Below are 13,147 nucleotides of genomic sequence, written 5' to 3'. Positions count from 1 at the left end.
CAAATAAGCTGGTTCTTCTCTGCCCCTGACTACTGACTACTAGGATGACTACACTACTTTTGTGACACACAACTTTGATATAAGCTTAATGTTTGAGAGATAACAGGTTTTGTCTGTTAACCTAGAGACATTTGACCTTCAACTTCTCATCTGACTCTAAATTTTAAGATTCTACAATCAAGAAAATGGAAGCCCTGTGGTACCTTTGAGCAAATCAGGAGAAAGAAGCTGCTCCAAGTCCTAGGAAAGCACTGCAGATGCCTCAGAAATCATGAAATCCTAATGTTAGTGTTAGGAAGGTCCTCAGACATCCACTAATCCAGTGGTGTCCAACTTAATAGAAATGAGGGCCACTAAACCACACATGAGGATCCCTGTGGGCACACGATGACTTAGAAAACCACATATTTGTAATACCTACATTTTATTGTATTTTTAACTTATTTTTTAAAATACCCATTTTAATCTAGTTTGGCCACACTCAAGCACATTTTAGCCTGTGATGGGGGGACCACGTTTGGCACCTTTGCTCTGGTCCCAGAGATTTATTAATCAAGAAAATAAAGCTGAGAGACAGAAACCAGCCTGCTCAAGTTTACACGGCTGTTAAGTGGCAGAAACAGAATCAGAACCCAACTTTTCTTTCCACACTGAAGTTACATGACAATAGATAGACAGACAGACAGAAAGATATGGATATAGCTAGAAAAAATACATACACACGTATGTTTCTGTGTATGTATATGTGTGCATACTACCATGCTAAATGGCACAACGGATGGAGGGCCAGGTCTGGAGTCAGGGATGACCCATTTTCTGAGTTCAAATCTAATATCGGACATTTACTAGCTGTGTAGACCCTGACCAAGTCACTTTACCCTGTTTCCTCATGTAAAATTGTTGGAATCCTAGTGTTAACTCAATGTAATTGATACAATGCTTGTGTTCACACCTTTACTCATTGGAGTTCACAAGTATGGGAGATTCACAAAGTTAACTGTGTAACTTTGTGAATTCACACCTCTCTTGAAGCTCTTAGGGCCAGAAAGCACTCTGGGAAGAAACCCATAATCCCTCTCTCTCGTATCCCACAATTCTTCTCTCTCATATATAAGAAATAGACAGAGGCTCGCCGAGAGAATTCAGCTAAATTACACGAGGAGTGGAGCTGAATTTAGATTGAGAGGGGAGCATCAGGTGAGTTCAGCCAGAAGCCCTTTCTGAGTGAAGAGTCTTACTTCAGAACATTGACTGGGGTCAGAGAGGAGCACTCTGGGAGATTGAGACCCAGAGGCTCTCAGAGGCAAGACAGATTCATCTTTGTGCTAGCTCTGGAGGCTGAAGAAAGCAGAGGCAGAAGCAAAGGACAAAGCGGCAAGAGCTCTTGGAACCAAGGAGAGAGAGAGGCATCTAAGAAAAGCAAACCAGGAGATATTGGAGATTGAGAGCCAGAAGCCCTCTCTCCAGGCAAGAGAGATCCATTCCATTTTCCACTTGGCTGGCTAGAGGATTGAAGGACAAACCTTTGGATTTGGAGACATTTGGACGGAGCTCTTGGAACCAACAGAGAGAGAGGCCTCTAAGCTAACCAGGCTATATTGGAGACAATAAAAGATCTGAACTTTTATCACCTGGCTGTGTTTGGGATAATTATTGATCGGAACTTGATACTAAGGCTGCCTCCAGAAAACCTCCCTGAGAAACCTGCTCTCTCTCAGAGAGAACCATCATATTATTATTTTAAAGAAGAACAAGAACTCCAACATAAAATAATCTGGAGAAGGAAATGACAAACTGCTTCAGTATCTTTATCAAGAAATCCCCAAATAGAGTCAAGAAGAATTGGATACAGCTGAAAAATAGACTGAACAACTGAAACGTATGTATGTACAAATATAGCCTATAAACACATCTGTGTACATATGTAGTAACAACACATATAGCCTATATATCATGTATATATGATACCTACATAGGAGATATTTGCCGACATATACATGTATGTATACCTCATCAAACATATTCTATATACATATGATCTCTTCAAATCCTTCCAAATATCTTAACTTGCAACTATCAAATGAGAGAAATGGATTTGCTGCCCTCTCACCTCACTCCAGCCTTGCAATATTCATAAATAATAATAGCTTGCATTTATATGGCATTGTAAGGTTTGTAAAGCACTGTCCATATATTGTCTCATTTGATCATTACACCCATTTTATAGATGAAGAAACTGCCAACGAGAGAAGTGCCTTAGCTAAAGTCACAGAGCCATTTGGTGTTATTTGAACTGGGGTCTTCCTAACACAAGGTTCAGCTTTGGACTCCCTACGCTAAACTGCATCTCAGATACAGAGGGAATAAGGACACTGACCGAAAAACACAAAGTTTGCCTCTGGCCACCGGCTTTTACCTTCTTTCCACTACTGCTCTCCTCAGGTTGGCTATTGTCTCCAAGACACAAAGAAAGTTTTTTTCCTCCTTTTTTATAAGCAGCACAGGTAGCTGGCTGGCAACCTTTCTCCCTTGCAGAGAACTGCCTAATTACTTACTATGCCAAGCCATCTCCCGCCCTCCACAAAGGGAGAGAAAGTGCAGTGGTGTCTGTGGGGGACATCGACGCCCTCTTTATCCCCTCCCCAGTCCATAGACCAGAGCAGTGTGCTTGCTCCAAGCTGAGAAGGTGGCGAGCGAACCGCTCTGAAGCTCTGCAGCTCTCATTCAAATTTCACCCTTGCTCAAGCATCCTTGGTTGAGAGCTCTTCCCTATTAATTCTCATTGTGCATTTAGAACCATCCAGGTTTTTATTTATTCATTTATCTTGTCTATCTCCCCCCTCCCCTTCCTCGCTAGAGTGAAATTTACAATTCATTTCTCAGGTGGCCTTGCCAGAAGGGCATTGATGTGAACAATAAGGAGAAGGCAGCGGGAGAGGGAGAATTCTCACCCCAGACCCCAAGAAAGCCTCCTCTTTGTCCCTCTTTGCCTGCCTTAGTCTCCCTTCCTGTAGCAGGCTCGGGGACCTGGCCATGTAACTCCATTTGTAGGAGCGTAATAGCCACAGGATGGATGGTCTCTTTTCATATCATGGGGGCAGATTGGCTTTGGATCAAGAGAAGATAAGGTTTTCCTGTTTTCGAAACTGCAGAGGGTGGAGCTGGACAAGATCCACTGTTGTTAGAGAGCAGCCTTGACCCGTATTTAGGGAGATTTAGTTGGTAAGACTGAACCTGAATATGCATGCTCCGCTGCTTATTTTCAGCTTTCAGTAAGAAATGGTACTGGGTTTGAAAGAAGAAAGGCCTGGATTTAACCCACCTCAGACACTTATTAGGTGTGCAACTACCATCACTGAACTTCAGTTTCCTCATTTGTAAAATGAGGAGAATGTTAATTATATTCCCCTTTATCATTGTTGTAAGGCTCAAATGAACTAATATATACATATGTAATACATACATTTATTTTGCATATATATGTACATATAATGCTTTGTAAATCTAAAAGGGCATGCAGATAGAATTCATGGCAGTTAGCATTAGTGGTTTTAGTAGAAATATCATTAGATTTGAAGACTGAAGATATGACTCAAAGAGTCCCTTCACTCCTGGGGAAGTCAAGCCCTCAAAGGGCCACCTCAACGCCACTCTTTCCACCAAACCAGAAAGTCTCCCTCTTGTGGGCTGCACATTTGTAATCATGGGGCAGGGCCAGAACGGCGGCCCGTGATAGAGTATTCAAGGCAACCCAACAGGTGGAGAGGTGCTAGGATGCTGCTACTGCAACAGAGACCTTAGAGATGCTCCCAGTTTATTGTACCTCCCACCTGTCCTCACCCACCATGGGGATTAGGGTGGGGCCTAGGGAGCAGGAGAGGGGGTGCTAATGAAGATGAGTTGGGGGGAAGGATAGGAGAGAGGAGGAGACTCTGTCCAGTCCCAGATTTAGCCTCTTATAGCCAGTGGCTGGTAATACCTGGCTCAGGATCTGCCATTCTCAGGGCAAGGGCTCCATCAAAGGGAGGGAAGGAGGCATGCTGTCAGGGGAGAAGGAGGTTATTATTGTGAACTGGATATAGATGGGGAGGGCTTCTGACCTGGCTTTTATGGTTGTCTCTGACCCCTGAAGCTCTTTAAACAAAAGTGAGTCTTTTGAATTATGAATCAGCCATTTCCCCTCCCCCACCAAAACAAGCCTTGCGGTATGCCAAATAAAAGGCAATGATTAATATTTAAAAGAAAAAAAATACATTCAAGGTTTTAAATACAAGAGCTAGTGGTTGTCTTTCATTTTGGAGGGTGAAGAGTAGTTCTCACATGCTAGGAAGAGGGATACTACCTCTGAGGCGCTCTCACTGGACTTTCTGTTCCCCCTCCTGCTCTGAAAAAGCCTGGACACCAAGGCCTTCATCAACATTGCCCTGAAAGCACTGCCCCCTTTCCCCACCCCTGGGCTCTCAGGTGACCTTCTCAGTCACCTTCAGGAATGAGGAGGGCTTCCCTGCACCCATGGGCCCTCTTGGGTGAATCTCTATAGCCAGAAATTAAAACAGCCACACGTAACTGTACATGTATGTGTGTGGACCAGCAAAAGCATCTCTATTTTCAATGAATAAACTGAACGACCTTTACAAGGTCACCAAGGATTTGCATCAAAACTTAGGGAAGAAACTCAAGTATGCCTGGGTCTACTGCCTGATTTCTTAGAGAATCAGATATAGAGGAAACAGCATTTTATCAGGAGTCAAAAATGCCTGGATTTTTATTTCTGCTTCTACCACTTACTAATCATGTGGTCATACATAGAAATGTAGTTTCTCTAAGCTTTAGTTTTCTCACAAAGGGGCATAATAATCCCGCCCTCTCTTATCTCACTGGATCACTGGGAGAGCCAATGAGAGAACCGATGGGAAAATGGAGTACCATACAAATGTAAGGTTATTATTATTGTTTGTAATTTTCTCAGGCTCTTCTTCATTAGTAAAAGGCAGTTTAAAATATTTGAATGAAATTTTAAGGACCTGAGTTCAAGTATTCCTCAGTATCTGACAAATCCTGATTACATGATTACCCTGAGCAAGTAACTTAATATTTCAGTATCCCTGGCAACTCTCTAAGACTACAGTTTGAACTACTATTTACAGAATAGAAGGATCATTATTGGAAGGGACCTTAAAGCCATTAAGTCCAACTCTGATTTTGCAGATAAGGAAACTGAGGCACAGGGTGGCTCCGGATAATATAGTTAGAAAGTATCTGAGGCAGGTTATGAACAAATCCAGGTCTTTATGATTCCATCTCCAGTTGCCTTATTTACTATGCCCAGTTTCCTCATTTGAAGTTCTTCATACAAAAGGAATCGTGGATTTGAAAAAAAAAAACAAACCAAAACAAAACACTTCTCATTAGTATCTAATAAAAAGCAGCATTACCATCCTCATTTATTCTGATTATTGTATGGAATTATGAAAGAACTGGATTTGGAATCTTTAGATCTGAGTTTCAATTACGGTCCCACTCCTGACTACCTGTGTGCTCTTGAACAAATAACATATAACCATTCTGGCTTCATTTTCTTCAATTGAAAAATGTTAAGCTAGCGAATTCCCTTTCTGCTTGACATCTAAGATCCTATGATTCTATGAGTCCAGTAGCTGGCTGGCTGGGTCATCTGGACCCACCAGAGCTGCCTGCACAGGAGGGATTCGCTAGGCCATGATGGGAGCGCGTGGAGGAAGGAGCCCTGGACAGTTTCCTGAATTCTGCAGATAGACTCTTGCCTACTCACTCTAGAACAATCCCTTAAGCCAGAGGAGCATATTAAAGTCAAATTAAGTAACTAAAAAAGCCATGCCCCATGGAAAGGAGGGGAGGGAAGAAGGGCAAGGAGTGGGGATGATCACAATTGGGGATTAAGGAGTGAGAGTGCCCAGTGTAAGGAGTGATCCAGTGGGCACTCTGGATCAAGATCCAGTTTTCATTTAGTTAACCTCACTCTGTGTCTTATGGTCTGGTAAGTAACCTGCACTTTTGCACATGTTCAGGGATGAGGGGGAAGCAGGGCAGAGAAGGAAAAGAACAATAGTGAACTGAGAACCTGGAAACTCCCCAGGAGCATCACCTGTCTGGGTGGCTGGTCCCCCCTATCCGTCCACCCCCAGGCTTTTATTTCAAATGGGCCGATGGGAAGAGACATCCACTTACATGAGTGCAGAATCTCTCTGGGGGGTCTCCACAAGTGATCCCAGCGGGCTCCACCTTCACCGTGACATAGTCCTTCATGCTCATGGCCTTGGGCTGGCAGGCATAGAACTCCCAGGATGGGCCCTCGTCCGTGGTCACCCAGGATTTGCAGATGTCGTAGTCCCCCATGGCCAAGGGGAGGCAGTGCAACAGAAGGGATGCCAGGAGCAGCATGACAGCAGGTGGAGGCGGTGGACTCTGGGCCCCAAGAGGCCCCGGAAAGGCAGCGTCTGGGTCAGGAGTAAATGGTGGGCTCCACATGAAGCCGCCACATCTACCAAACAGGAGTGGCCAGGGGCATGCCGGAGACCCGAGGACCACTGGTCTGTAGGCAAGCAGGAACTGCTCTGTCCAGAAGGCAAATCTGGCCAGCCAAGATGGAGAATTCAGAGCCAGTGCTTCTCACACCGTCGGCCGGCAGACCACAAAGTTGTCCATAACTTCACACACCCCTGTTCCTGGCATAACAAGGTGGGTGGGTGACTTCTCCTAGAGGTGACAGAGGTGAAGCTGATGAAATTGGGCACGCTCTCAAATGGTGACAGGGTTTTGAAATGGGATAGGGAGAAAATCCACAGGGATCTGCATGAGGCTGGATCAGATTGCTTTTAATTTTTGTCCTTCCAATCAATGAAGGGTTTAAAGCGTCCTTAAAGTGTGGTGAGCTGGAAAGAACTTAGAATGAACCCCCCAGGCCTGAATTAGAAAAAAATAAAATAAAATCAGGTAGTATACATGTTAGCTGGAAACATATTCCTCTTTGGGACTGAATGTAATGTTTTGAACCAAAAAAATAGAAAGACTTTCATATGGGTTTAAAGTGACAGCTATCTTGTGATCATCTGAAAAAATAAAAAGCCACTGAGGTGTTGATCAGGGGATGGGTTGTTTTGCTCTACTTGAACAGGGATAGGCACTAATAGGAGACCAGCTGACCTTGGCTTCTAGCCACAGGCAACTTATGAAGTTTCTGAAGCTTCAGCTACCAATCCATCCAGGTACCTGGGGTCTGGCTTGTCTTTCATTGTAAGAAGGGAGGAGAGAGTGCTCATTAGCAACCACACCTGCAAGAAATTAAAGAGAGAGAGAGAGAGAGAGAGAGAAAGAGAGAGAGAGAGAGAGAGAGAGAGAGAGAGATAAAAATTTACAAGAACAAAAGCTCTCTGACCAAATGTGCAAAAAAAAAAAAAAAAATCAGTGCACTTATCTATCAAGGTCTCCTGAGAAATGTGGGTTATTTTTATTAATATTGAAATTGTGCATCTAGAAAAAGCACATCATTTAAAAAGGTGATGGGTTTTCTCATCATTTTTAGTGGTGGGGATTAGGCCAGCAATAGCTCCCTCCATCCTGGGGGTGGAGTGGAGGGGGGGGGTTGTAAAAGGAAATAAAAATCTTCAGATTTTCCAAAAGATCCCCAGGAGCCAAGTTTTAATAGTTGCTTTACTAGCAAATCAAAATGCCAGAGCTATTAAAAGTCAGAAACTAGACTATGAATATAGGTAGAAACAAACAGTAATAGAAACATAGGCCAATAAATAAGAATAGTGGGCAGGAAACATAGTCTAAGGGCCATAAATAAAAATGATTTATAATATAAAAATATATATATATAAAATTTAAGAAACTAGCAATATTGAAGGCTCTCAGAAGAACAATACCATCTCCTCCCAATTAAGTTTTCTGTTCAGAATCAAGGACACTGAAATTCTCATTTTTTGCATTTGTTTGGGTCACCATGATTGCTATCATCGCTTTCATGAATAATAATTATTAGAAATTTATATAATGATCATTTAAATGATACAACTAATATAACCATTGTACTTTTTTACATATTTTAAATATTATGAATTTAATTCTAAGGATTACTTGCCATAGTAAGCAGAATTCTGTAATGTACTTAGCCAATAAAGCTAGTCTCTTTATGATGACTTAAAACCAGAATCATGAGTTATGTATTGTTTCTTATTCTGTTAAATATAATATCAGAACTACCACAGAGGTGATAGTGAACATCATTCTGATCCCCATTCCACATCTCTAAAGATAAAAATGGGAAGGGCAATTTTTTTAACATGAAACCTGAGAAGTTAATAAATTTCCATAATTCCTTCTTACACACACACACACACACACACACACACACACACACACACTGAGTAGTCACTCACACATCTTCTGCCAAAAATGACAAAGTGGATGAGCCATTTTGGCTCAGTCCAGATTGAGTACTCGGCTTATCAGGTCTTGGGTGAAGCCTTAAATTATAGTCCCATTGATCTCTGTTCAGGGGCATTCATACATCTGTATTAACCTCTCCCCCTTCCCTCTCTCTCAGGATGAAGGGCTCCTGATGGAGATGAATGAGAACCTAAAACATCCTCATCTTTCTGTGCTGTTCAGAGGGAAAGCCTGTTCTACAGTTAGCTCGCCTGGCCTTGAATGCGCTCCCTGATAGAAAACTCTCAGAAAGAATACCGTCTGTGTTCTATTTTTACAGCATGAGTAAATGTAGTAAAAATAAAATAGTGTGTGACAGGCAAAGGTCTGAATGCTGATATCAGAGCTGTTGTTGTGTTCACCAAAAACAGTCCTTTCCTAATTAATTCATCAAATGGGTGACTTCCAACTGTTCGGGAATAGCAGAGAAAGGTAGGGAGCTCAGAACGGAGTCCAGCCAGAAACAATTGTCTCTTTTGCTCTCCCGGGGCTAGACATGGTGTTAACTTTAGGGATCCCTTTCTTTAACCTGCAGAACACGACCGCTTTCGTCGGCAAGTCTATTTCTAAGTGTGAGGCTGGCATCGGGAGGGAAGGAGAGAGAGAAGGCAGTCGAGCGGGCTGGTGAGCTGCGTGGACTTAAAAGTAAAATATCTATTAATTGCTCCCCATGTCTGTTGTCTTAAATGCCACACATTCCCCGGAAAATGGAGGTGTGTGTGTGTGGGGAATCAACAACAGAATCTGCCTAGGAAACGTATTTACAACCAATTAAGTGGGCATTTGTAGACATCGTGGGGGGGAAATTATGATTTCAGCACTCTAATATTACCCTTGGTTTTTGTCAAAACAACAATACCAAAAAACATCACCAGAGTTTTCTGAATAATGAAGCATAAATCAGGCGGTGGGAAACGAGAGGGGGAAATATTCATAATCAAAGGTTTCATTCTGGTAGATTGCTTTCTCCTAGGAAAATAAATCTCCACCTGCTATTATTAAGAAACTGCAGCTCTTGAAAACAAATAGAATCAATGTTCTTTATTTTCGTTTAAGAGTCTTGGAGAAGCAAAGTCGGGGATGGGGCTGGGGGGGGTGGTCGCACGATAGGGGGAGGGGTACTGATAGCCAGAGTATCAAACACACAAAATTAGATTTTACCGGGACAGCTGAACTGAGATTCCTATTGTGTTGAATTATCGCCTCTTCAGTCGGGTTGGGATCTGAGAGAGGCAACACTTGGAGTTGCAGACAGCTCTAGTGGCAATGAGTAAACTTGGAGCAGCTACTCAGTCCGGGCGCACTGTTCCTAGAAGGGTCTTCCCGGGGTGACAGGATCCGGGCCAATTACCCCCAACCGTCCTCCTCTCTGTGATTTCCGCGTCCGCCTCTCATCCTCCTACTCCCTCCCCCCACACCCACACCAAAGACTTTTCGGGGGCACTGGGAGGCTGCTGTGGAGATGGCCTGAGAAAGCGGACTGTCCTGGAAAGCTGTCTAGCAGGAGGCAAGAAGAAAAGAGGCGAGCGCCAAGCCCAGAGGCCAGGTGGGTGACCTCCCAGCCGGCGGCGTCTGCTGCCTCTCCTGCACCTCTCTTTGCCTCATCAAGCATTGGTGGCTGGAGGTGGGCGGCTTCTCCCCTCCGGTGTCTTTTCGCCGCACGCTCAAGCACTCGGGCGCCGACTCCTAGGCTCGGGCTCTAGGAGGCAGGACATCCGAAACCAAGGGTTAAAGTGAGGGTGCTCCCTGCGTGGTCCGACTACTCACAAAGTTCTGGGTAGTTGAGAAAAAAACAATTTTCCTAAGGTGAATCCTCTAGGGCACAGGGCGGGGAGGAGCATCTGCACATAAAAAGTCCCTCCGGGGAAGTTTGAAGGGATCTTTCTCCCCATTTTGTGGGCTCCAGGAGGAAAGAAGAGGAGCCGGTGGGTGGCGGCGGGCAAGTGACTTCGGCAAGGCTGGAGTTAAGTGAGGACCACACTACAACAGATCGCGGAACGCAAGCTGCCTGCCTTAGAAAAATGGGCTAATTCGGAGCAGTTCCGAGGCAAATTTTATTGAAAGTTGTGTGCAGGCGACGTTATTAATTAATAATAATGCATTTAATAAAACCCCTAGCACCGGCCAACACTGAGGGTGCCCTGTTCATTTGGCATCGTCTTCTTTAATTAGAAGACTACACTCGAAACCCTCTAGTAATTAGTTGCATCTTTTTTCCCTTCCATTTCTCCAGCATAAAACCATTTAAAAAAAAAAAAAAAAAGGCAGCTGCACCAACCTCTAAGCAAACAACTTCTTCTAGAGAAGCCTTGGGAATGGAAGCAACTTGCAGCTAAAGCGTCGCTGCTCCCTTGCCTTCCCCACGACACCCCGGCTCTCCTTCACACACTGTCCCCGAGCAGTACACACCCACCCACCCACCCATCCCTGCTTCTAGGAGGCAGAGTCCGACCAGGACAGAAGTTTCCCAGTCACGTCTGGAAAGAAGGCGCTCTTTGCAACTTGACAGTCATCAGTCTGCAGTCTGCATGGGGAGGTATAAGGAAGGAGTGAGGGGAGAGTATTGTTTCTGCCCCTCCCAAATGGCAGTTAAATTGGAGGGGAGGGATCGTAAGCAAATGAAGGGTTAATTATTTTTGCATGTGAATACAGACGGATGTATGCAAAACAACCTTCCCCAACACCCTCAAACAAACACAAAACCCCCGAAACCCGAACAGGGTAGACCAACCACCCCAACCCCTTAGCAGCCAGTAAAAAGAAAACCTTCTCCTTTAAGATCTTGCTACAAACACATACACACACCCCTCCAAGGGGGAGACTCCAGTTCTCTCCTAGTAGAAGACGCTACTAAATAACTTTTACATCTGATAATTCACCGGATTGCTTTAAGCGTCGCGCGATCTTGGGGAATGCCTGCATGGTCACCGGAGCCCTTTTAAAATGAAACCAGCCTTACGAAGCTGCAGCAGCTCTTCCCCCCACTCCAGCCTTGCTCTCGCTCTCTCTCTCCCTCTGTCTCCCTCTCTCCTCCTCTCCGCCTTACCCGGGCTTGGAGCCTTTCTAACAGGCGCAGTGAGGGACGGACAGATTCCACCAAGGAGCGCAGGTCAGCCAGCCAGCCAAAGCACCACCACCCCTCTGGGCTCTGCCTCTCTTCTGACTGTTGACTGGGTGGGTGAGGGGGATGTAGGGGTGAAAGCTGGTCCTTTCTCCTCCCTCCTCCTCCTCCTCCTGCTGCTGCTGCTGCTGCTGCTGTTGCTGCTGCTGCTGCTAGTTTGGGGTTGGAGAGCAATCAGGATGCATGTGGAGCTGCCTGCAGCCGTCCCAGAGACATTGGATGAGGGGAGGGGGGCAGGCAAGCCTGCCCGCGCCTCCCACTCGGGTGGAGTCGGAGGTCGGTCACAAACAAGTTAAACTTTTGTTTCCCCTCTCTCCCTGAAAAGAAACACGGAAAGAACCCACAGTGGTTGGGATCTGGTCCTTCCTGGGCTGTGGTGGGTTTCACCTCTTCTCATCTAGGACGGTCAGCATCCCCCCAGCTGAGCTCCAGGACAGATGGCTGGGAGCTTTAGGAAATCTCCCTCTCTCTCTCCCCCTCCACTCCTCTCCAAGTTAATACTGAGGCTAAATCCTTTTGCCATCACTTTCAATCACAATCGGAGCTTTTATCTCACTGTCTGATCCAGGCTGCGTAACTTCCTCTGTGTGGCTTTAACACACCATCCCACCACGGAGCAATGGTCTTCTTAAAGCTGCAGGAAAGAAATACAGTCAGACTCAGGGGAAGAGCCGCAGCAAAGGAGGGAATGCTGAGAGCAGGGTGGTCCAGGGCCAGTGAAGTGCCCTGGCCCCGGTAGTCGACTTGTGATGAAACAAGGCTGTGCTGAGGGCTAGTTGGTTAAACATCTCCTCTCTTGGGCCTGGGGGGCAAGCTCACCAACACAAACGGGGTGCATCCCTAGCCCAGTTTAGTCATGAATGTTTGGGGGATGAGCCACTGTTCTTGCTGGAGTTTTCTTGCAGCTTTCTTTTCCTCGGGTGGCAACAGGGGCTCCACTGGGCTGGCAAAGGGCCCATGAGAGTGGGAGCTGCCCCCATCTAAAACCAGACAGAGGGCCGGGAAGAGCCTTGATCTCTGAAGCCCAGCTCGGAGGACTCCCCTCTAACGTCCAAGAAGATTTCTTTCTCTCCTTCAGTGCTACACATAAGGACCAGAGCAGTGGAGAAAGGGGTGGGTGGGTGGATTTGGGAAGATGGGGGGGGGAGAGAACTGAGCAAATAACCAGAGACTGAATATCAGCTGACACATCAACGCCTCCACCCTGATGGGATCTGTTTTTGATTAAGCCAAGCCAGATTTTTCCACGGGAGGAGTAGGGGGATTGGCATGTAGCTACAAAAAGGTGTCATCGCACCTACCCTCACTGGCAGAGAGATGTGGTTGATGGAGAACTCCTCCAGGGATTGGGACAGAAACCCAGGGGGACCCTCTGAGTGTCAATGAGTAAAGGCAAATCACAGTTCTTCAACCCTTAAATTCTTTTATGTACAGCTTTTCTGTGGGCTGAAAAGGAGTTTCCTCTGTCCTCTAGAGGGGACTTCTGGGAGGCTGTTTGGGTATTCCTAGATCCCTTCCTTTACGAATTGGATCTAGGTCTGAATATCTCAGTTTCAT

The 13,147-nt window shown here is 45.4% G+C and overlaps 1 protein-coding gene across 2 annotated transcripts in view; it reads right to left on the bottom strand.

Moving 5' to 3' along the window:
- NTNG2 (netrin G2) overlaps positions 1 to 12,660 on the bottom strand; it is a 101,802-nt gene extending 89,142 nt beyond the window's left edge. For both annotated transcript variants that reach the window (XM_051980222.1, XM_051980223.1), the window contains exons 1-2: positions 11,516 to 12,660; positions 6,208 to 7,310 (exon numbers count right to left, since the gene is read on the bottom strand). In XM_051980222.1, coding sequence (XP_051836182.1) covers positions 6,208 to 6,507 — 300 coding nt within the window. In that variant the 5' untranslated portion in view covers positions 6,508 to 7,310; positions 11,516 to 12,660. The remainder of the gene's footprint in view (positions 1 to 6,207; positions 7,311 to 11,515) is intronic.
- Between the last annotated feature and the right edge of the window lie 487 nt (positions 12,661 to 13,147).

The sequence above is a fragment of the Antechinus flavipes genome, chromosome 2 (assembly GCF_016432865.1).
Source record: "Antechinus flavipes isolate AdamAnt ecotype Samford, QLD, Australia chromosome 2, AdamAnt_v2, whole genome shotgun sequence".
Classification (NCBI taxonomy): domain Eukaryota; kingdom Metazoa; phylum Chordata; class Mammalia; order Dasyuromorphia; family Dasyuridae; genus Antechinus; species Antechinus flavipes.
Note: the sequence above shows the minus strand (reverse complement) of the source record. Positions and strands in the feature narration are given on the sequence as shown.